The following is a 26297-nucleotide window of genomic DNA, read 5'->3' as shown; positions in this document are numbered from 1 at the left end:
CTGAGTTCTGATCTCCTCCTCATCACTGGGAGCTGAGTCTGAGTCTGAGTCCTGATCTCCTCCTCATCACTGGGAGCTGAGTCTGAGTCTGAGTCCTGATCTCCTCCTCATCACTGGGAGCGTAGTCTGAGTCCTGATCTCCTCCTCATCACCGGGAGCTGAGTCTGAGTCTGACTCCTGATCTCCTCACCATCACTGGGAACTTAGTCTGAGTCCTGATCTCCTCCTCATCACTGGGAGCTGAGTCTGAGTCTGACTCCTGATCTCCTCACCATCACTGGGAACTTAGTCTGAGTCCTGATCTCCTCCTCATCACTGGGAGCTGAGTCTGAGTCCTGATCTCCTCCTCATCACTGGGAGCTGAGTCTGAGTCCTGATCTACTCCTCATCACTGGGAGCTGAGTCTGAGTCTGAGTCCTGATCTCCTCCTCATCACAGGGAGCTGCACATGCTGATGGCGCAGAGGGTAAGAGACTGGTGTTCACATGTCACTGAGACTACAGTAAACTTTATTAAACTCTGTTATGTCTAATAACGTGTGGCGCACTGCACTGCTGCTTCTAGCTCTTTATTAAACACAGTGTTTCTGTGTAGAACCCGTAACTGTCTCTTAAAGGGTTCTAATGGAGAACCTGTGGTCAGTGCTGCTCTAAGAAGCTTTAAAGCAGTGTTCTGTGTGTTACATAGTAAAGATCCTGTGTATAACGCCAGTTTACACAGTTTAATCATCCACAGTAAGCTACAACAGGAGGAATCATACCTGTGTGGTTCATCAGAGGGTAAAGTATTTATTACAGTCATTTTTACAGATCTGATTATTCTGTACTCTTCAGTATCCTCTTTATCGAGGTTATACATCTATAATAACACTGTACAATACAGCGCTCTATTATTATAATATCCCTAATAATAAAGGCCCTGTTTAATATAGAAGATAGGTTCTTTAACTTAAATAATACTATGTTTGTATTTATTTTAATGATACAATATTATAACATTTCTGTTCTTGTGGTTAGTGTGTGTAGTGTATGAAATTATATCTTATTATTAATCTACACGATTGTCATACTCACAGTGCCGTGTGATTACACCAAGGCCACCACTACATCTGTTTTCTTCAGTAAAAATTATATTATATTGTACTACACTATGGTGCACGGTGACGGACTGGTGCTCGGTCCAGTGTGCTCTCCCATCTGGAGCCTGGTGGTTCTGGGTCGGCTCCGGACCCACCAGGACACTGGACTGGATAAACATTTACAGACAATGAATAAACGAATGAATGTTATCTGTACATCATATACTGCACTGTTAAACCAGGCCTCCAATATAAACCCTATCAATGTTTTACAAATCTGTTTTATAACAATAGAAATGATTGTAATATGTTTTATTATAAATATTGTCTGATTAGTCAAACCCAGTCATATTCAAACCACAGTGTTTTTATAATAATGCACTAAACTACAAGGTGGAATATCATCTATTATTATGATTAAATATGTTACATCTATTTGATGTATTGTATTAGACAGATGTGTGATATTAATTTACCACGGTATAGTGCTATACTACAGTATACTATTAATGAACTGTATCACTATGGCATTACATTATATGATTCAAACCAGTTATATCATATTAATCATATTTATATTGTAAAATCCTCTAGTATATGGTATCCTAACTCTACATTATTAAATTACATATTTGCGTTATTTGCTATATTAAATATTACTTATTATTATTATTATTATATATTTCAGTACAACAGGAAATTATTCAGTTTATATTAAATTATATATTTATGTAATATTACATTTCATACTATTTAATTATACGCGCACGGGCTGTGTTTTACATTATATTATATTATATTATTTTATATTATATTATATTATATTATAAATAAAATGATAACTATGCACATTATGGTTTGTGACAAATTCTATATTAAAAGTATATTTAAATGTAGTCTAAGTTTATTTAATTTATATTTGATATTTATTTTACAACATGGTGTGTAATAAAAGCAGATTGCTTTATAATATTTTACACTCTATTATGGCGTATTATTATTTTCTACTGAGGTGTGTAATGTTATATAAAGTAAGGGATGGTAGTATAATACATAGTGCTGTATGTTATTGTTATGGTACAGTATACACATATTTCAGTGTATGATTCTCCATGTTGAATTATCAGCGCCTGATTTATATTCTCCTTGTTTACTGACAGTACGAGGATTTGGGGCAGTACGGAGGCGTGGATGGAGTTGGATTGTACACAGACCCTCATGCCCCTCGAGGTCTGGGGCATTTACACCATGCCCCACCACAGGGGCACTACGGCACACACACGCCGCATGGCATTATGGGTACCGGCATGGGTACGGGGATCAACGACTCACTGAAGAGGGACAAGGACCACATCTACGGGTCAGTTTATAAATAACCAGTAAAATACAACTGTACACATGGTGCAATGGGCAAAAGTCAGAGATGATGCTTCACTTATTTACACAGATCTGAGGAACCCGCTGTGTCAGTGTTCACTGGGAGATCTCACACAGCTGGAGGAGTGTTCAGATCTGAAGTCAGAGTGGAGCTGGATGTCTTTCAGCTTCTGAACTTCAGTCTCATTCATGTGTTTAACTTTGAATAATGACCTGTGAAAGAACTTTGAATATTTCTTCTTCATTTTTTACAATTCAGGAAAGTATTTATGTTGAGATTTTAGTTGGTGTTCTCCTCTGAGCGTGTTGAGTCTGATGAACAGAGGTTAGTGTTCTCCTCCGAGCGTGTTGAGTCTGATGAACAGAGGTTAGTGTTCTCCTCTGAGCGTGTTGAGTCTGATGAACAGAGGTTAGTGTTCTCCTCTGAGCGTGTTGAGTCTGATGAACAGAGGTTAGTGTTCTCCTCTGAGCGTGTTGAGTCTGATGAACAGAGGTCAGTGTTCACCTCTGAGCGTGTTGAGTCTGATGAACAGAGGTCAGTGTTCTCCTCCGAGCGTGTTGAGTCTGATGAACAGAGGTTAGTGTTCTCCTCTGAGCGTGTTGAGTCTGATGAACAGAGGTTAGTGTTCTCCTCCGAGCGTGTTGAGTCTGATGAACAGAGGTTAGTGTTCACCTCTGAGCGTGTTGAGTCTGATGAACAGAGGTTAGTGTTCTCCTCCGAGCGTGTTGAGTCTGATGAACAGAGGTCAGTGTTCACCTCTGAGCGTGTTGAGTCTGATGAACAGAGGTTAGTGTTCTCCTCCGAGCGTGTTGAGTCTGATGAACAGAGGTCAGTGTTCACCTCTGAGCGTGTTGAGTCTGATGAACAGAGGTTAGTGTTCTCCTCCGAGCGTGTTGAGTCTGATGAACAGAGGTTAGTGTTCTCCTCTGAGCGTGTTGAGTCTGATGAACAGAGGTTAGTGTTCTCCTCTGAGCGTGTTGAGTCTGATGAACAGAGGTTAGTGTTCTCCTCCGAGCGTGTTGAGTCTGATGAACAGAGGTTAGTGTTCTCCTCTGAGCGTGTTGAGTCTGATGAACAGAGGTTAGTGTTCTCCTCCGAGCGTGTTGAGTCTGATGAATAGAGGTTAGTGTTCTCCTCCGAGCGTGTTGAGTCTGATGAACAGAGGTTAGTGTTCTCCTCAGAATGTGCTGAGTCTGAGTTATATGATGTTTTCCTTTCGGTAGGCACCCGCTGTTCCCGCTGTTAGCCTTGGTGTTTGAGAAATGTGAGTTAGCGACGTGTACTCCTCGAGATTCAGGATCAGGAGCTGGAGGAGACGTGTGTTCATCAAACTCCTTCAATGAGGATATCACAGTCTTCGCCAAACAGGTGAAAACTTGAGACACATTTGTGCATAAAAAGTGGTTAAAATTAATTATTCAATAAAAACTTTTATATTATAATAATACTACTACTAATAATACTAATAATAATACAGGGACACACTATTAAAAATCGAATGATGTTTTTAATGATAGTAAATGCAGTATATAACTGTGGTTATATGTTTACATCTGTTCAGATACGAGCAGAGAAGCCTTTATTCACCTCTAACCCTGAGCTGGATAATCTGGTAAGAGAATTTATCTAATTTAAAACTGCTTTATCCCTATTGAATACTAACGTTAACTAACATTAACTACAACTACAACGTGAGTGTGTAGTGTTTATTGTAGCTGAAAGGGTTAAAGTTGAGTGTACTCTAATATCCACAGTGTGTATTTACAGTAGTGAGGACAGACACTAATTCAGTGTGAAATACATAAATAAGTAAGTGGTTTCTCAAGTTTGGAAACGTGAAAAATTGTCAGACAATGCTGCGAGTGCGGGGGAACAGTAAGCACAGGAGCAGCAACTTGCAGTGATTTATTTTACCATAGCACTACGTCATCACTTCCTGTTAGTATGAAATATAGCAGTGCATTATTATTGTGTTTATAAGCATTCAAAACCATAATATTAAGATTACTCTTTAGTATAAACCCTGTAATATTAATGTGTAATATGTTATTGGGGAACACACTTAATGTTAAATACAGAAGGAGAACAGGGATATGTTTATAAACTGTGTTAATTTTATTTTGAGGATAAGATAAACTTTTATTAGTTCCACAGTGGGGAAATTCACAATATTTTTAACAACACACAGCTATCAGGAATTAAACTGAGTGAAAAATGAGTCTCAGTTACGTGAGACTGAGGCATGTTTCATTTTGGAAAATGATTAAATTCACTTTATAAACATTTGATAGTTTATTTATTAGTTTTTATTTTTTCAGATGATTCAGGCCATTCAGGTGTTGCGGTTCCACCTGCTGGAGCTGGAGAAGGTGTGTACATACTACAGTTCAGATAGATTTTTGTGTGAATTTTTGATGATAAACAAAAGACGATAAACTGATGTTTTAGTGATTAATTAAATGCAGTAGATAATATACACATAAAAATAAATATGTCCTGCATGCTAATTATTTTGCATATATTTCGAATTAAATTTTAAATATGTTTGACTCTGCAAGTAAATAGCACTTTAAAATATAATCTGTAAACTCTGGACCTAAAATCGTCATTTCTCAACTCAAAATAATTATTTTGAATGCAGTAAATGTGTTTAAATTAGAATATAATTCAAAGAACCTTAAATCAACCTCTACTTTCTTTAGTGTTTTTAATTTGAACTGAATCATTCATTTTCACTAAAGGCAGTAATTCTAATATTTTAATATATTAAAACTAGCAAACTATATTTATACAAATTACTATTTATTTTTATATTGTGCCGAATGTGAGATGATGAAAGTGTGATTTTGGTCCTGAATGACCAATATATTCTCCACTGAGGCGGTCTCCCACATGCAGGTTTTTATTTTTTAAACTATGGTTTTATATAGAATCTGTTTAATGCACACATCCAGGCCACTAGGTGTCAGTATAGTGTCTGTTTCACTGTGCGAAGAAGAATCAGTGGAACGAACATTTCATGTGTTGTATTATTTTTTGTGGTTTTATTATTTTCTGTAAATAAAACTTTAGACTCTTTTTAAATCATATATAATAATGCACAAAACACCATAATAACCGCAAAAATTATATATTATCATATTATTTAATATATAAAATGTTCTGTTTAAATATTATTATAATATAATATTATAACTTAACTGCACACTTTAACACAGAGCTTAACATACTTTAATTAAAAATGAATTCTACAAATAATGTATTTACCCATATTTTACCCAAAGCAGTGTTTATGATTGTGTGTGTTCTTGCTCGGTGTTTTATAGCTTATTTCTGATTAAATCACTGTGCAGTAATCATTAACTGTGACTGATCACTGTGTGCAGGTACACGAGCTGTGTGATAACTTCTGCCACCGTTATATCAGTTGTCTGAAAGGAAAGATGCCCATCGATCTGGTTATTGACGACAGAGACGGCTGTAAATCTGACTTTGAGGAGCTCTCGGGATCAACGAATCTTGACGTGAGTAAAACGTAACTATAATTCAACCTTCAACCAAATGAATTTCTAAAGACCAGTTCATTCAACAACTGGGAAACAACAGACTTTTCAGAGCATTAACGTTTACCAAATACAGACATGGTCTTCGGTCACTTAAATGTAAAAACTATTGCATTTAGTTTTGTTTTAATAATCATTTTATTTCAAGTTTTAAATGAGTTTTAAATAATAATCCTTATCAAAATTTAGTGTGATTCATAAATAATAATAAAAAACTATTGGATTTATTTAAAAAAAATTAAAATCACTAATAAAATCAATATTAAAATCATAATTAATGTTGGACAGAGTTCATTACACTGTTTTAATTAAAGAGTGTATTATTGATGATGATGATGATGACGTTGATGATGATGAAGGTGTTGATTATGAGGGTTTTTGTGATGTTATTGATCACTGATATTAGTGAGGATATCTTGATGATACATTTCATAATTTTCATCTATGATGTCATTGTGATGATGTAATTGAAAATTTTTGTGATGTTATTGATGATGATGCAGATGATGAAGGAGCTTTCCCTGCCGCAGTAACGATGTGTGTTAGATTTGCATGTGAATGTTGTATTGTCTCTCAGCTGATGGGATTAGTGCTGTCAGAGTGTGTGAAGTGTGTGTGGTTGAGAGGGGGGTCTTTAGTGACCCATACACACACTCACAGCGGGTCTTCAGACACACACACACACACACACACACACACACACACACACACACACACACACACACACACACACAAAGAGATTTGTTCCAGCAGAATCGGTTATTGATGATGTAGGACTAAACTGTACGGAAGTGTTGTGTTTAACGCAGGACGCAGTGTCAGAGAGGTTTTAACACCACACTCCTTTACTGGATCAGTGTGAGAGCAGCAATTTGTGTTCCTCACTTTAGTCTCAGTGGTGTGTGTGTGTGGTGTTAAAGGTGTATGACACACTAAAGGTCTGATGCTGAGCTGGAAATGACTTTCTAATTGAAATTATAGTTCATTATAAACAGCACATCTCTGTGAGCAAAGCATCCAAACACTCAGTGAGTGTTTAAAAAATGCCCAAAATCATTATGAAGATAAAGTTCTGTAAAGTACATCTATCAAATTAGGATTTACTTGAGTAGAAGAAGAAGCCTGGAAATAAAAATATAAACACCTAGAGATTGTAATAGGGGAAAATTAAAATGAAAACAAAATGAACTGACAGTCTACTGGGGCTTAATTTAAATATGGATGTGAACTGGATGATAAAGGACACACACACACACACAAATACACACACACACACACACACACACACACAAATACACACACACACACACACACACACACACTCACTCACTCACTCAGGCTCTTGTTTAGCTCAGTGTTTACTGGGTGTATTGTTGGTTGGAGTTTATTCTTCTGGCCATCAGGCAAACAGCTGACGCTGAGGCTTAAAGGGTCCAGCCTGCTGTTTGTCTTCAGTCTGAGTACCTGGGAGTGTGTGTGTGTGTGTGTGTGTGTGTGTGTGTGTGGCTATAAATTAGTTTCTTCACTCAGTAATGTTCATTTATACTTAGACACCGGAGAAAGAGAATCCCAGAGAAAGAGAGAGAGAGAGAGAGTTTCTGGAATCTAAATAATACTTTGTTTTGATTAGTTTCACTCCAATTTTCATCTGGAGGAGAGTTTTGAAGAGAAACTATGGTAAACTCCTTTAAATAACAGGATTTTTTTTTTTTTATTACAGAGCTGAAGGAAAACTTTTTTAAAAAATGGTTCAACATTTTAACAGATTTTTGGAGTTTTATTTTCTCGTGTGAATGTATTCTATAAAACATAGGTTTATTGTTAAGTAAATTAGCAGATTAATAACTGTTGCCTGTGTTTTCCACGTTGTTATTATTTATTTTATCATTTTTAGCACCGTAAAGGTAAATAATATTTTATCATTGTTATAAAAGTATGCTTTAGAGATAGATTTGTTTGTTTGTTTGTTTCTTTGTTATTATCAAGAAGGACTTAAATGTGTACTAGACTACATTACCTTATGTAGTAAAAGCATGATTATATGAATTTTTGTCATGATCATAACACATGGTCTTTTCTCATACATTTACAAGAGACAGAAAAAATGTTATTTGCGTCAATGTAATTTAATGTAAATACATCTTATTGTCCTTTTTAGAGTGTTTCAGCTGATTCCTCATGAAACATTCACATATCAAAAGCTGATTACAAAAACATAGCAGTGTTTCTCAGTGACTGTAACTGACCATAGCAGGAACAAAGTGCATTTTCAAATGTGCATTAAAATTACGTCAGATATCGCTGTTATAAACAGAGCTTGAGCAGCTGGGTGTTCTAGGGGCCCCTGGGAATCAGGCTAGCGCTAACTTCCTGATATATCTGATGACTTTGTGCCTGTTCTGTTGATGTGTTCCTGCAGAACCCAGCATCATGGAGAGATCTGGATGACGTGCGGTCCACAGCGTCAGTGGGGACACCCGGGACGTCCAGTGGTCTCGCGTCTCACAGCGGGGACAACAGCAGCGAAATCGGTCAGAATTTACTCCTCAGAGATCTTTATTTCTGTAAAATCTTCTCTTCCTCATCACTGCAGCAGAGAAACCTCTCAGAGATCACCTTCCAGTCATCTTTACCCATTCCCTGTCAGGAATCTGACCGTTAACTTTACAGCTGCTGTGGATAATTAGTGTCACATCACAGTCAGTTCATCCTTAACTCAGTTTTCAGTTTGTTAAAAATGAAATTGGTTTGTTTTGTTAAATTTGACACAGGTGATAGTTCATGGAGATATTTAGGAGCTTCAGACTGTGAATCCAGTTCAGTTCATTGCTCTACGGGAAAAGATTTTACATACAGGAAAACACAGGAGTACACTGTAGAAGAATATTATAGTTTAAATAATAGCAACCACCCGGAATTCTTTCATAATTTAGTCCATGAATATAAATAACAGCATGCCACATAGAGTCCAGTGTCAGAATCCACACAATGCAAAGTGAAAGGAACAATGGGACAACCAGAGTAGAATAGAGTAGCATAGATTATAGAATAGAATGGAACAGAGTAGAATAGGACAGAGTAGAAAGCTGGTATTGCCATTTCACAGCAGCGCAGTGTGATTAAATACCTCTAGGTGTACACAGGCAGCACAGAGTGATGATTTAAGATGGTAATGTGATGTATCTGAGTGTGAAGGTGGTTGTTGTTGTTGTTGTTGTTGTTGTTGTTTTCTGTTGTTTTACACCTGCGAATGACCATAAATACAGTTCAGCAAACACAGTAAAAATTACATAATATTATATTATAATATTATATGTTCATTTATATATGTGTTAAATCATAATATAAAAGTTGTATTTGTATTATAAATAAAAAAACAATTAATTTCCATCAAACAAATAACAAATTATATTTTGTGAAACTTACGTTTGTTTACTGTAATTTCACACTTAATTTAAACTCTGTAGCTTCCCCCAGACCAGATGGGAAGCTGGGACCAAGCTCTGTTTTCTGAAAGGTTTAGTTTCCTGATCCATGTTTATTTCATATCTCCTGGAGGAAGCATGTCCACAGCTTTGTTTCATTTTGGTAGCTAATGTTCTGTTTAAATATAGCCTTAAATGCCTTATTTTCAAAACAAAGGCATCAGTGGGACACTAGAGGGGAGAAGAAGGGGAGGATGCTTAGCAAGACAAGAGAGAGAGAGAATGAGAGAAAGAGAGGATGAAAGAAAGCTTTAGAGACACTACAAGACAATACATGACAAACAAATGTAGAGATGTTTGGGCTCACTGCGGAGATTCCACACATTGTCCACTGAGTCTCACTGTAACGCTGGGCCTCACTGCGGTGCGGGTCATAGCTTCCTGCTTAACCCCCACACAACTATTTTCAAAACAACTCAAGGAGGCTTGACTGATTGACCCCTGAGATAATGTACAGGGATGGAGGGGTTCTTGTGAGGCATGAAGAGCACCATCTACAGGCCCCACTGGACACTACACTAATTTAAATGCAGATGTCAGTAGAAAAGATGGACATGATTATAGCAGAGCAGGTCACCAGCGCTGAGAAATGTATCACCGTCTCCATCACACGCCAGCTATATTTATACAGTATATACATTCAGTAGGAATGTACACTGTGTTGTTTGAGTAGCGTGTGATTACTGTGTGTGTATTGTTCGAGTAGTATGTGATTACTGTGAGTTGTTTGTGTAATGTTTGGTCACTGTGTGTGATTTAGTTTCAGTAGTGTGTGATTACTGTGTGTATAGTTTCAGTAGTGTGTGATTACTGTGTGTGATTTTGTTTCAGTAGTGTGTGATTACTGTGTTTGATTTAATTTCAGTAGTGTGTGATTACTGTGTTTGATTTAGTTTCTGTAGTGTGTGATTACTGTGTGTATAGTTTCAGTAGTGTGTGATTACTGTGTTTGATTTAGTTTCTGTAGTGTGTGATTACTGTGTGTATAGTTTTAGTAGTGTGTGATTACTGTGTTTGATTTAGTTTCTGTAGTGTGTGATAACTGTGTGTATAGTTTCAGTAGTGTGTGATTACTGTGTGTGATTTAGTTTCAGTAGTGTGCGATTACTGTGTTTGATTTAGTTTCAGTTGTGTTTGATCACTGTGTGTATAGTGCCAGTAGTGTGTGATTACTGTGTGTATAGTTTTAGTAGTGTGTGATTACTGTGTGTATGTGTTTTGAGTAGCGCATAACTACTGTGTGTGTGCTGTTCGAGTAGTGTGTGATTACTGTGTGTGTTGTTTGTGTAGCATGTGATTACTGTGTGTGTGTTTGAGTGATGTGTGATGACTGTGTGTATTGTTTGAGTAGCATGTGTTTACTGTGTGTGTGTTCTTTGAGTAGTGTGTGATTACTGTGTGCGATTTAGTTTCAGTAGTGTGTGATTACTGTGTGTATATTTTCAGTAGTGTGTGATTACTGTGTGTGTATAGTTTCAGTACATTGTGAGGAATTTTGAGTATTGATTATTAATAAAACACAATTTTATTTAAATACATTCAGTTATAATAATCTCACTTTTCAATTTCACTGTATACTACATCAGCTGGGGCACAGTTCCACTCTCACTGTATGATTTACATCTGTATTTCAGCTCAGGAATCCTGCAGGTCTATTTTGTGTGTGTGTGTATGTGTGTGTGTGTGTGTGTGTGTGATTTCATCTCTGTCGCTCTCTTTCTCTCTCTGTCTTTCTTTCTTCTCTCTTTGTGGTTGATCTTTGATGTTGCACCCCCAGTGTGTTTGACATCACTGGTGCATGTGTGTTTGTGTGTGTGTGTGTGTGTGTGTGTGTGTGTACAGGAATTCCATGTGGAGGAATGCCTGTCACAATAGAAATGTTTAAAAACAAAGGGGGGTCAGGGGAAATTCCCAGAATTCCTCAGTAACAGGGGGGACACTGTGGGAAGTGTGTGTGTATTTATTTGTAAACACAGTGGTGCTGAGGTAAATGCACACCCTGGAGTACACTGATATCTGGTGTATGATAATCCTGTGCCAAAGTGTAGTGTGTGTGTGTGTATATAATCTGCGGGGTGATGGTCTGTGTGTTAAAGAAGGAGATGCTAATGAGGCACAGATATTAAAGGCTAATAATAATAATAAAAACTGATCAAACACCAGTGTATATTCCAGGTTTTATACAGCGCTACTTCTGAAGCACAGGAACTGCCTCTTTGACCATGAATAAACATCATGATGCTGTAGCTGCTCAGAAGAAGCGGCAGAAAACAAGAGTTAGTTGTATGTCCAGTTGGTTGCTATGGATTTAGAAGTGGTTGACTTCCAGGAGATTGTGGAGATTTGTTATATTATATTATATTATATTATATTATATTATATTATATTATATTATATTATATTATTTAATCATTCATTCTTTCATTGTCTGTAAGTGCTTATCCAGCTCAGGTTGGTGGTGTGTCTGGAGCCTACCCAGAATCACTGGGCGCAAGGCAGAAACACACCCTGGAGAGGGACATCAGTCCTTCACAGGGCGACACACTTCACACTCACACACACACATTCACTCACACACTCACACCTATGGACACATTTAAGTGTGGTTTTGGAGCGTGGGAGGAACCTAGAGCACCTGGAGGAAACCTCTCCTCACAGGTGCGGGGCTCGAACCCAAAACCTCTAGGACCCTGGAGCTGTGACAGAGGCCTGCTGCGCCACCGTGCCGCCACATATTATATTATAGAGTACTATATTATAGTATATTATATTATATCCCTCAGGCAAATGCAATAAATATCTCCAGCCCCAGCAGTACAGGAGCAGAGAATACATAATCAATACACTGTAAATGTAACCATTAATGAATATAAACCTCCAAATATGTGTGTGTGTGTGTGTGTGCGTGTGTGTGTGTATGCATACATAAAATAACATGCACTATTCACACGCATACACACGGTGTAGTGGTGTACTGTATGTGTAATTATTAAGGCCATTGTCTGGTCAAGAGAGCATGTGTGTGTGTGTGTGTGTGTGTGTGTGTGTGCATGTGTTGAGTCATCTCTAACGCTGTGTGTGAGTCAGTGATAGATTGAGGTCGCTCTGAGCTCATTAGTTTAAACACAGATTTACTCTGTGATGCGTTTCCGAGTAGAGCTCTGGCTCCAGGACACACATCCATCCTCATCATCTTCATCCCCTCCATCCTCTCCATCATCTCCATCATCTTCATCTGCTCTAGAGACTCTGACAGCATCACGTCCCGCTCAGTCCTGAGAGTAGATGCTCCTCAGAGAAGAGAAAACACAACCACTGCATTTTCAGGCTTCCTTTTCATTTTCAGTAAATAAGTGAAACAGTATTAACATTAACATTTCTCACTAAACCCCCAATCAATCATCATCCCTCACTAAACCCTGACCAATCATCTTCCCTCACTAAACCCCCGACCAATATTCATCTCTCACTGAACCCCCTGACCAGTCATCAATACAGTAAAACTGTGAAACTGAGTGGTTTCATCACACAGAGAAGTGTACAGATCCGCACCTCAGCGCTCTCAGAGTCACTCACAGTACAAACTACAAATATTCTAATATCTATAGCTAGAGATGCGTGTTTCCTGAAGAACAGAGTCGTTGCGCAGCTAAGGTGGTTGCCATGGTTTTCCAAGTGGTTGCTAGGGTGTTTTTGTAAGTTAAGCAGCTGCTAAATATTTTCTGAATGCTTGAATGTTTTGCTAAGTGCATGCTATTGTTTTAGAAATGGTTGCTATTGTGTTCCATGTATTTTAACACGGTCCAGTTAAAAACATGTCTCAAAATAATAATTTTACAGAAGGAAAAACTTTCTTAATCTTCAGTGGACATCAATGTAAAAAGACTATTCAGAGCAAATTTGGAGCGTTTGTATTGGTCCAGGAGAGCACTGTTGAAGGACAGCTGCTGTGTTCAAATGATGTAGAAAACTAAACACCCACAAACACGGAGATAAACGTTTTTAATTGGACAGTGATGATTTAGATGGTTTCTCATGTAGTTGCTAATTGGAGGCTCTGGTCTTGTTTTGGTCTCAGGTAGTTGCTACATAGTTGTAATACTGTACCTGGTGGTTGGTAGGGTGTTGCTAGGTGGCAACTATGATGTCCCAAGTGGTTGCCAGGGTGATGCTTGGATAGACCAGGTTGTAGCTAAGGTTCTGCTGTGATATGCCAGGTAATTGATATGATATATCAAGCTGTTACTGCAGTAAACTGTGAGTGAAAACGGATGCTTATGTTTATAACTATTATGTGTAGGTAAACAGTGTGAATTAGATCATTTCCTGATCATTTCCTGGACTGTCCCTACCTCACTGCTGTAAATAAGGGAGAGGAGGAAAGTGAAAAGTGTGAATTCAGTAACTTACTGGACTCTCCCTTTCGGTCTGTTTTTTGGTCGTGGCCCCGGGGCACGCTGTAGATGTTCCCCCTGCAGCATAGAGTTTTAAACACACACACACACACACACACACACACACACACACACACACACACACACACACACAGCTCTGAGCCAGTTGCCAGGAAACAGTCAGAAACGATTAGCAGAGCTCAGGACTTAGCCTCAGGCTTTCCCTTCATCACACACACACACACACACACACACACACACACACACACACAGTGCATATCATACAACATAAAACACAGGTCTACTTTACTTCCCTGAATGCTCACTACCATCATCAACTCTGTTTTTTCTCTCTCTTTTCTTTATTTTTTACTCTCTGTCTCTCTTTTCTTCTTTCTTTTATTTCCTTCCTCTCCTCCTTTCCTGTCTTCCACTCTGCTCTGCTCTCTCTGTCTTTCATTCGTTTTCCGGAGCGAGTGATTGTTCTGTAAAGCGCTTCATTAATAAAAACAGCAGGCGATCAATAGAAGACTGGCCCCGAGTTGGAGTGGGCGGAGTCATTAATCACAGATATTGATCAGGGGGGAAACATGAGACCTCTCCCACTGACCACAAGGACCTGAGAGAAAGCACCCTGATCCGTGTGAACAGAGATGTTTTAATGAAACGTGTGTTTATTGATTAATGATTGATGATTGATCTGTGGTGACCGCAGTCGGGTTTTGACCATTTTACTGACCACGAGCTGAAGGTTTTCAGTCACATGTGGGGACTCATTAATCTACAGAGCCGCTCCAGTCAGTGTGAGGCCTGTATCACTGTCCTCCTCCTGAGACCCTCACTCACACTAAAGGCATTCTGTGGCTGCGCTGTGAAAGGGCCACTCCACCACATTTCAGAAGTGTCACCTGACGGCAGGGTTAAGACGGTTGAGATGTAAAACAAGAGACTGAATGCTCTGGTCTGGTGTGAGATGCTTGGTTCCAGAACATCTGACTAGAACTAGCACTTTGTAAAGGACTGTTCCTGTTAAAATTTGAAATTCCTTCCCTCAGATTTCATGTGCTTTCAATCTAAAACCTGAGCGTTCCCTCTGAGTTCAGAGAAGGCTGTGGGGTTTAAACCCAGTCCTGGACGCTGTGAGGGACAAAGACGGGATTAGTTCTGTTAATCATCATCACTCCATATAGACTCCATAGTTGGGTGCAGGTCACTGGTGGAGGGTATAAAAGACTGGCTGTTTGCTGTAGATATGGAGATGTCTGGTTCCATTCAGAAATGCTCTTCATAAAGTAGGAATTTTAGAATTTTTGGAATAGTGTTGGACTTCTCCTTTTGTAATAAAACCAGAGCACACACAGAGCTCCCTGCACCCCCCCCCCCCCACCCCACATACACACACACACACACACACACAGTCCCAATTCACCCCCACCCCCACCCAATCTGAATGTCATTATGCATTAGGTAAAATATTAATGCGTGAATATGGCTCATACACAAGGCTGTGATTGATGCGTCCCCAAAAACAAGGAGACGTGCACTGGCCGAGCGAGGAGCAGAGAGAGAGAGACCCTGTCCCGCCTCGGGGGTTTTAGGGGTGGGGGGGTAAAAGGGGGAGGGGAGGGACATATTCTCAGATGCATTATTCACACACTCCGCCTCGGGGTGAGCTTTCAAGGCATCTCTGCCCTCGGGCCATGAAAAGAGAGAGGGAAAAGGAGAGAGAGAGGGGCATGAACTGAAGAAAGAGGAAGAAGGACTAAGAAAGAAGGAAAGAAAAAGAAAAAAGAAACAGTTTGAGAAATAAATAAAGGAAGTAAAGGAGACAGGAGAGAGAAAGAATGAGAGACATCACACAGGGCAGGGGAAGAGACACAAGCAGTGTGAAGACAAGGAAGAAGGAGATGAAAAAGGAAGTACCACACAGAAAAAAGGATGAAAGGAAGGAAAGCAAAAGAGAAAAACAAGGATAGAGGATGCATAAAGAGAAGTGGGAGATGAACCAATGGTCAATAAACCCCTGACCAATCATCATCCCTCACTGAACCCCTGAGCAATCACCGTCCCACAATGAACCCCCGACCAATCATCATCCCTCACTAAACCCTGACCAATCATCATCCCTCACTAAACCCCCCTGACCAATCATCATCCCTCACTGAACCCCTGACAAATCATCATCCCTCACTAAACCCCAACCAATCAATCATCATCCCTCACTAAGCCCCCTTACCAATCATCATCACTCACTAAACCCCTCCTGATCAATCATCATCCCTCACTAAACCCCCCCAACCAATCATCATCCCTCACTTACCCCCTGACCAATCATCATCCCTCACTAAACCCCTGACCAATCATCATCCCTCACTGAACCCCCCTGACCAATCATCATCCCTCACTGAACCCCTGACAAATCATCATCCCTCACTAAACCCCAACCAATCAATCATCATCCCTCACTAAGCCCCCTTACCAATCATCATCACTCACTAAACCCCCCCCTGATCAATCATCATCCCTCACTAAACCCCCCCAACCAATCATCATCCCTCACTTACCCCCTGACCAATCATCATCCCTCACTAAACCCCTGACCAATCACCATCCCTCACAGAACCCCCAAGCAATCATCATCCCTTACTAAACCCCAACCAATCATCATCCCTCACTAAACCCCAGCCAATCATTATCCCTCACTAAACCCCCCTGACCAATTATCATCCCGCACTAAACCCCCGACCAATCATCATCCCTCACTAAACCCTGACCAATCATCATCACTCACTACCCCCAATGACCAATCATCATCCCTCACTAAACCCCAACCAAACATCATCACTCACTAAACCCCCGACCAATCATCATCCCTCACTAAACCCCAACCAATAAATCATCATCATCCCTCACTAAACCCCAACCAATAAATCATCATAATCCCTCACTAAACTCCTGACCAATCCTCTTCCCTCACTAACCCCCCATTCATTAACATTTCTCACTAAACCCCCAATCAATCATCATCCCTCACTAAACCCTGACCAATCATCTTCCCTCACTAAACCCCCGACCAATATTCATCTCTCACTGAACCCCCTGACCAGTCATCATCTCTCACTAAATCTACCAGTCAATCATCTCTCACTAAACCCTGACCAATCATCATCCCTCACTAAACCCCAGCCAATCATTATCCCTCACTAACCCCCCCACCCCCCCCCCCCCACCCCCACCCCCCGACCAATTATCATCCCTCACTAAACCCTCGACCAATCATCATCCCTCACTAATGTCAAATAAGTCAGGAGTTTGTGTCTGATTGGCTCAGCTGGTCATCTTTTTGAGCCCCAGTAAACCCAGTGTGAAGTGACCAGCTCTGACTCACACTCAGGATTCTCTGTGGAGTTACAGCAGACAGAGGTCACCCCATGGAGGAGTGGGGTGGGGGGTCACAGTGTGAGACAGGTTAAGGACCCCCAGTCTGATCATTATCCACTGAAGTTTGTGTTCCTCCAGATCAGAGTTTATTACTGAATCAGTGTCCAGCTGTGGTCATCAACTACACATCAAACACACGACTCACATCAACTTAACAACACAGAGAGAGAGACAGAGAGTGAGAGAGAGAAAACAGAGAGAGAGAGAGAGAGAGAGAGAGAACAGAGAGAGAGAGAGAGAGAGAGAGAGAGAGAGAGATAGAGAGAACAGAGAGAGAGAGAGAGTTGTAGTTGTGTAGACTCATCAAACAAACTGCACAAACCTAAAATGACTGGACACACACACACAAAGGACCCCGAAGTTACACCGCCCTGTATCACACACTGATAACTCTCTCTCTGTGTTCTCTCTCTCTCTCTCTCTCTCTCTCTCTCCCTCTCTCTCTCTGTTCTCTCTCTCTCTCTCTCTCTCTCTCTCTCTCTCTCTCTCTCTCTCTCTCTCTCTCTCTCTCTCTCTCTCTCCAGGGGACAGTTTGGAGAATAATTTGGCGTCTCCTGGAACAGATGATGATGACCCAGATAAAAAACGACAGAAGAAACGTGGAATCTTCCCAAAAGTGGCAACAAACATCATGAGAGCCTGGCTCTTCCAGCACCTCACAGTGAGAATAACCACACACACACACACACACACACACACACTCACTCACTTCACTCATTCACTTCCCATCCACTCGTTCTTTTCTCTGCACTCGTTCAGTTTGTCTCCGTGAGTATCCTGATACACTCGCACATCGCTGTAATGACTGTATCTGTGGTGACAGTTATAGTTATGAACTGTAGAAGTTAAGAAGTCGTCAGATCAGAGGATCAGAGATAACAGGACATTAATCAGGACTCATGGACCATAACCGGGGGGCCGGGTTGTGTCCGGGGGCGGGGGGGTGGGGGGTGGGGGGTCATCTACATTAATCACAGGAATGACAGTCAGTCAGGTGGACAATTCAAAACATAATTAAAGCTAACATCAGTCTCCTCAGGTCTAATCACTCAGCGGGGGCCAACCAGGGCCAGTAAGGGTTAATGCAGGCTGGAGGGAGTTAACCGTGGTACTAAATCAGGACTAGTGGACACCAACAACAGCTAGTAGTAGCAGTAACTACTGAGGGCAGTGTGGGGCTACAAAGCGCTAACAGGGGGCAACAATGAGCATGAGCCAAGGTGAGCAAGGCATAATAGGATCCAGCTTCAGCGCTGTAGGAGCCAATAAGGGCAAGTTAACACTACCAAGGGTCAGCGAAGGTTTACAGGGCCAGTGGCTGCCAGTGAGGGGGAGTAGGGCTAATGGGTTTTTATAACAGAGACCAAAGAGGGGGCTATAAGGTGTTAGCTAGACCCTGCAGGTCCAACAGTGGCTACTGGCATCAAATAAAAACTAGTGGGGGCCAAGTGTAGAGCCACTGACGTTTATCAGGGGGCCAAGAAGAGCTAGCTGGGGTCATTAGGGCTAGAGCGGGCCATCGGGGGCCAACATAAACAAACAAGGACAAGAAAGAGAACCAACACAGGCCAGCAAGGGACTGTCAGAGCCAGTGAGAGCGATTAGGGGCCAGGAGGGGCCAGAGAGGCCAGCAAAATGTAGCAGGGATCAATGAGGGCTAGTGTGGGCTATTAGGAGCTACAATGATCACCGAAAACCAATAAAGCAACAAGGTGGTTTAGGGGCTTCTAGGGACCAATGGGTCTTGTAGAGGTTAGCAGAAATTTAGCAGGGGTCAACGAGGGCTAGCAGGGGTCAGTATGGGATTAGTCAGGGATAGCGTGTTCCCGCAGGGGCCAAGAAAGGCCAGCAGGGGGCCGGCTCTGAATGATGATGTCACGCTCTCGCAGTGTGTTTGGAGAGCAGTGAGCACCACAGATACACACTGAATGACCACTGACCACTGCTGAGTGGTCTGTACACAATCATTCATATCCATCTCTCTCTCTCTCTCTCTCTCTCTCTCTCTCTTTCTCTCCCTCTCTCTCTCAGCACCCCTACCCCTCTGAAGAACAGAAGAAGCAGTTAGCGCAGGACACAGGGCTGACCATCCTACAGGTCAATAACTGGTGAGCGGTTCCTAATATATTCACTACTTTTGTTAACACAAAGGAACCACGCGCTGTTGCTCTGCATACTGTGTGTGCCCTCTTTTCACCCTCAGGACCCCCACAGAGCAGGTGTGATGTGGTGGTGGATCATTCTCAGCGCTGCAGTGACACTGACGTGGTGGTGGTGTGTTAGTGTGTGTTGTGCTGGTGTAGAGTGGATCAGACACAGCAGTGCTGCTGGAGTTTTTAAACCCTGTGTCCACTCTCTGTCCACTCTGTGAGACACTCCTCCCTCGTTGGTCCACCGTGTAGATGTAGAGTCAGAGACAGTAGCTCATCTGTCGCTGCACAGTGTGTGTCGCTCGTCCTCTAGTCCTTCATCAGTGACACAGGACGCTGTCGGCTGGATGTTTTTGGTCGGTGGACTGTTCTCAGTCCAGACTCTGAGGGGTTTAAAAACTCCAGCAGCACTGCTGTGTCTGATCCACTCTACACCAGCACAACACACACTAACACACCACCACGTCAGTGTCACTGCAGCGCTGAGAATGATCCACCACCACATCACACCTGCTCTGTGGGGGTCCTGAGCGCTGAGGAACAGGGGAAAGGGGGCTACTGTAGAAGTACACAGTGCTCCTGTGTGGTCAGTGGAGCTGAGAGAGTGGACAGTGGGTGTAGACACAGAAGGGTGTTTTAATGTTGTGCTGAGCTGTGTATACAGTGTTAATTACAGTCTGTGTTTGTGCTGTGTCAGGTTTATTAACGCACGGAGACGGATAGTGCAGCCCATGATTGACCAGTCCAACCGAGCAGGTAAGACCCCCCCACTCCCCACCCACGCGCCCTAATCCCCCTGCCCCCGCCCTGATCTCCTCCAGCACTGAGAGGACAGGAGCCCTGTTCACAGTCTTTTCCTCTGTGCTGTGTTTCTGCAGTGAGTCAGGGCGCCCCCTACAGTCCAGACGCTCAGCCCCTGGGGGGGTTTGTGTTGGATGGTCAGCAACACATGGGGCTTAGACCCGCAGGTGAGGAAACATCCATAAACACACACACACACACACTGTTAATATACACACACCATAAATACACACACATACACACACTCTTAATATAAACACACACTGTAAATATAAACACACACACACACTTTAATACACACACACTGTAAATATTAATACACACACACACACACACACACACACTGTAAATATACACACACCATAAATACACACACACACTGTAAATATAAACACACCATAATACACACCCATCATAAATACACACACACTGTAAATATAAACACACACCTTAATGCACACACACTGTAAATACACACTCACCAGAGTACACACACACACACTGTAAATACAGACTCACTGTAAATACACACTCACCATAGTACACACACACACTGTAAATACACACACACTGTAAATACACACTCACCAGAGTACACACACACACTGTAAATACACACTCACCATAGTACACACACACACCATAAATACACACACACACACACACACACACACACTTTAAATATAAACACACCATAATACACACCCATCATAAATACACACACACTGTAAATATAAATACACACCTTAATGCACACACACTGTAAATACACACTCACCAGAGTACACACACACTGTAAATACACACTCAACGTAGTACACGCACACACTGTATATATACACACACTGTAAATATAAACACACACACCATAAATACACACACACACACACACACACAGAACACATACAGTGAATATATAAAAACAGTACACAAACACACACACACACAAACCCCACCACCACCACCACCCTCCACAGGGGGCAGTGTACCTGGGTGATCAGAGTTACTCACGTCACCCTGCAGTGGTTGTAATCTTGTGGCTGATGGGGCTTCACTGTAGAGCTGGTTATTAACTCATTATCAACATAAATCTCAGTATGAAACAGTCACAGTCACATGATTTAAACACATTTCCAACAGTTCAGTTCACTTTATTTACAGCGTGTGTCAGTGAGAGCCTCACTACAGTCATCCGTCACTGCACTGATTTAATGTCAGTTTAAAACATGAACACGGACAAAGCCAGAGGTTTATGTTTGATGCCAATGTCATGTTCCTTGTTTGTTTTTTGGCCGTTTTTATTGTGATGTGATTTTGATCTTGTTCACATCAGTATCAGAGTAATACCCCATCCACTGAAATTCAGAAGCGTGTTGTGATATAGATTTGGTCTGAATCGTCCAGGCCCTCACTGCTGTTCTGTCCCTGCAGGTCCGATGGGTGGAATGGGGATGAACATGGGGATGGACGGACAGTGGCACTACATGTAACCCCCCGAACCACCCCCCACCCTCACGCTGAACCGGGTGGGTCCTCCATATTCCTCTCCTCCCTCTCCCTGTCGCTCCCTCTTTCTTCCCCCCCTCTGTGATTAGATTCTCTGGGTCATATTCCTCTTCCACCCCCCCCCCTCCCTTGCTGTCAGAGTGTGAGGAAATCAAGACGAATGTGGGCCCCGGGGCCTGAGCTTTATTTAATCCACACACTCCTCAGAAAGCAATGAGCCTCACGCTAATGACACTCACCTTGATTAATAGAGCTTTTTATATGGAAATCAGCCCCCCCCACCACACACACACACACACACATTGCTAATAACAAAGCCCCCCACCATTCAGACAATAAAGAAAGAGGGGTGTTTCCCCATCTGCTGCACAAACCCAGTGTAAATCATCTCCACTCTTTAATCCCACTGTTTTCTTATAATTGAATTATCACAGAGCCCCCCGCAGACCCCCGTCTCCGTCCTGTAACACAGTCGAAGACCATATGCTAATGAATGCACTAATGAGCCTGCCTTGTTAGCGCCGCTGCTTTACTTCGGCCCTGTGTGTCTGCACTGAGCCACCGATTCAGGAGATTTCACTCCGTCGACTTACATCACAGTAACAAAGCTCACTAGCCATAACTCAGAGACATGCTAACAATGCTAGCAGAGGAAACTAGCCATAACTCAGAGACATGCTAACAAAGCTAGCAGAGGAAACTAGCCATAACTCAGAGATATGCTAACAATGCTAGCAGAGTTGACTAGCCATAGATAAGGGATTTTCTCACTGTAATAATGGAGCTAACAATCTAACATCTAACATCTCTGTCTCCTGACTGGACGACTTTGCTGTCATGTTTGTAAAAGAATAAACTGCTGAGTAATCACTTAAATTAGTAAATATGACGAGTCCAGAGCTGGTCCAGTCAAGTCTCGACATGTGGGTATTCAACTCTGCTGCTCTCTTAGCTAATCATTTCCAAGAATCTGTTGCTAGTCAACTCCAGTATGTCGTAGCTTGTCAACTCTGCTACTTTGTTCAAGATCAACTTCAGTACTCTGTATCAAGTCTAATAGCCTACAATGTATCAGATCTAACACTCTACTCTGTATCAGGTCTAATCCACTATTCTGTATCAGATCTAACACCATACTCTGTATCAGGTCTAATCCACTACTCTGTATCAGATCTAATCCACTACTCTGTATCAGGTCTAATCCACTACTCTGTATCAGGTCTAATCCACTACTCTGTATCAGATATAATCCACTACTCTGTATCAGGTCTAATCCACTATTCTGTCTCAGCTCTAATACACTACTCTGTATCAGGTGTAATCCACTACTCTGTATCAGATCTAACACTCTACTCTGTGTCAGGTGTAATCCACTACTCTGTATCAGGTCTAATCCACTACTCTGTATCAGGTCTAATCAACTTCTCTGTATCAGATGTAATCCTATAATCCACTACTCTGTATCAGGTCTAATCCACTTCTCTGTATCAGGTCTAATCCACTACTCTGTATCAGGTCTGATCCACTACTCTGTATCAGGTCTAATCCACTACTCTGTATAAGGTCTAATCCACTTCTCTGTATCAGGTCTAATCCACTACTCTGTATCAAGTCTAATCCAATACTCTGTATCAGATCTAATCCACTACTCTGTATCAGGTCTGATCCACTACTCTGTATCATGTCTAATCCACTACTCTGTATCAGGTCTAATCCACTACTCTGTATCAGATCTAACACCCTTCTCTGTATCAGATCTAATCCACTACTCTGTATCAGGTCTAATCCACTACTCTGTATCAGATGTAATCCACTACTCTGTATCAGATGTAATCCACTACTCTGTATCAGATCTAATCCACTACTCTGTATCAGGTCTAATCCACTACTCTGTATCAGATCTAATCCACTACTCTGTATCAGGTCTAATCCACTACTCTGTATCAGGTCTAATACACTACTCTGTATCAGATCTAATACACTACTCTGTAGCAGGTCTGATCCACTACTCCGTATCAGATTTAATCCACTACTCTGTATCAGATCTAATCCACTACTCTGTATCAGATCTAACACCCTTCTTTGTATCAGATCTAATCCACTACTCCGTATCAGGTCTGATCCACTACTCTGTATCAGATCTAATCCACTACTCTGTATCAGGTCTAATCCACTACTCTGTATCAGGTCTAATACACTACTCTGTATCAGATCTAATACACTACTCTGTAGCAGGTCTGATCCACTACTCCGTATCAGATTTAATCCACTACTCTGTATCAGATCTAATCCACTACTCTGTATCAGATCTAACACCCTTCTTTGTATCAGATCTAATCCACTACTCCGTATCAGGTCTGATCCACTACTCTGTATCAGGTCTGATCCACTACTCTGTATCAGGTCTGATCCACTACTCTGTATCAGGTCTGATCCACTACTCTGTATCAGGTCTGATCCACTACTCTATATCAGGTCTGATCCACTACTCTGTATCAGGTCTGATCCACTACTCTGTATCAGGTCTGATCCACTACTCTGTATCAGGTCTGATCCACTACTCTATATCAGGTCTGACCCACTACTCCGTATCAGGTCTGATCCACTACTCTGTATCAGGTCTGATCCACTACTCTGTATCAGGTCTGATCCACTACTCTATATCAGATCTAACACTCTGTGTCTGGTCGTCATCACTGTACTGTTCTACCATGGTGAGAAACACGATGTCAACATGTGGCCAGCTGTAATCCCCAGTGAAAATGTCCAGTAGATGGTAGTGGATCTAAGGTGGAGCTGGAGCTGGAGCTGATTAGCCGTGTTCTCACCACAGTGGCGGAGTTGATGAAGTGTTGGGTGTAAGGTATTTCTCACCATTTTAGTAGAGGACTCTAGCCTCCAGATTGGCACAAAGCAATAATTAAAATAAGAGAATAAGCATTAAATCAAATCTTAAATACCGCCATTAGCCCTCAGTGCTTTACACATGAACAAACAACAACAAAAATGATGACAATAATAACAAAAACAAAAATAACACCAACTAAAACAACAACAAAAAACAACAACAAAAATAATGACAACAAAAACAGTGACAGTGAACACAGTTCTGTGCAGATACTGTTCATTTACTGAGATCTAAATATTGGGGGAAATAAATAAATACTTTTCCGTGTTCAGTAATAAAATGCAGCGCAGTGTGAGCTCCGGAAACACGTCACTTATTTTCATTGAATACATCCAGGCTGTTTTCTAATGTATTAATAATTAATACACAGCTAATAAACATTAATAATTACAATTATTCATAATCTTCCTGTTTTCTGTTGTAGGTTTCTTCACAGCAGCAGTTTGTCTGAGGATTCTCCAGAAATGACGGAGGACTCTCTCTCTCTCTCTCACACACACACACACACACACACACACACACCGGACCCCCAGCGTGGAGCTACACCCCACAGAGGACCACCAGAGGAGATTACTACAGACTGAGAGACTTGAGGAAGGAGTCACGGCCTCCACACGGTGTTTATTTCTTTATTCCTTTGTTTTTAAAAAGACTGCTTTGTTTATATTTGTTATTTATTTATTTACATCGTCTTTGACCAAAGCGCGTGGACACGTTTGATTTCTGTAGTACAACAGACGCCCGCGCGCGCGTGCACACACACACACACACACACACACACATCGGTGTCATGTGTTTTGAGCTTGATTTAATTCCATGTGTTTTTTTACTTTTGAATAATGTCCAGTGTTTGTGTTTTAGAGTTTAGATCCGGGAATCGTGTGTGTGTGTGTGTGTGTGTGTGTGTGTGAATGAATGAGTGTGTGTGAGTGTGTGTTGTATGTGAATTTAAATGTGTTTTGTACAGAATGGTGTAAATTTAAGCTTTTTAATGAAAGTAAATGTTCGAAGCGACAGCAAAAAAAAGACTTTCGCTGTGTGTGTGTGTGTGTGTGTGTCCACACGATGAAATTTCAGTTTTGAAAATGACAGAAACACTTGTTTGTTCACGGTGCAGAGAATTCGGGAATAAATATTTGATTTTTAAAATTCTTCATGTTTTCTGTGTTTTTTCCCGAAAGAATTTTGAAATAACACCAAAATTATTCAGAAATAAAATCAACATCAACATAAACACCGCTGAAATAAACCGTAGATATATTTAATCTACATAAATATATCAAAATAAATCAGCATTAAATAAACGAATTTAAGGGGTTTTAAACGTCTTTGACACGGAGTGTTTCCGGAGAAAAACGATTCAAACACAGAACTGAAGCCGGTGTCGAGTTTGGGTTTGATTTTTTTAAACGAAATAAAACAGAAAAACCGTGTTTAAAAAAGCACTGTGTATTATTTATTTTTTATGGAAAATAAAAATGAACCAAAGCTAAAATAAAAATCTTAAGAGAGAAGTCGGTCTGTGGAATAAAGGAGAGTGGCATATATTCATTGATTTTTATCGGATATTATTACATTTAACATCAACAGCGC

At 41.1% G+C, this 26297-nt stretch overlaps 1 protein-coding gene across 1 annotated transcript; it reads left to right on the top strand.

Annotated features, from left to right (window-relative positions):
- Positions 1–293: 293 nt before the first annotated feature.
- On the top strand, positions 294–25316 carry meis2b (Meis homeobox 2b). Its single transcript, XM_066676262.1, has 13 exons — positions 294–466; positions 2239–2438; positions 3680–3824; positions 4018–4068; positions 4775–4825; positions 5843–5980; positions 8439–8550; positions 17864–18000; positions 19371–19447; positions 20187–20245; positions 20368–20457; positions 21722–21816; positions 25129–25316. Exons 1-12 carry the CDS (start codon positions 449–451, stop codon positions 21778–21780), a joined length of 1137 nt encoding a protein of 378 aa, XP_066532359.1. The 5' UTR covers positions 294–448; the 3' UTR covers positions 21781–21816; positions 25129–25316.
- The last annotated feature ends 981 nt before the right edge of the window (positions 25317–26297 follow it).

The sequence above is a fragment of the Hoplias malabaricus genome, chromosome 7, assembly GCF_029633855.1.
Source record: "Hoplias malabaricus isolate fHopMal1 chromosome 7, fHopMal1.hap1, whole genome shotgun sequence".
NCBI lineage: Eukaryota > Metazoa > Chordata > Actinopteri > Characiformes > Erythrinidae > Hoplias > Hoplias malabaricus.
This window is presented reverse-complemented; position numbering and strand designations above follow the sequence as displayed.

Bases quoted from the DNA above. Each gene is read 5' to 3' on its own strand.
- meis2b (XM_066676262.1), top strand. The intron at 3,825-4,017 runs GTGAAAACTTGA...ACATCTGTTCAG, and splicing joins TCACAGTCTTCGCCAAACAG to ATACGAGCAGAGAAGCCTTT. The intron at 5,981-8,438 runs GTGAGTAAAACG...GTGTTCCTGCAG, and splicing joins CGGGATCAACGAATCTTGAC to AACCCAGCATCATGGAGAGA.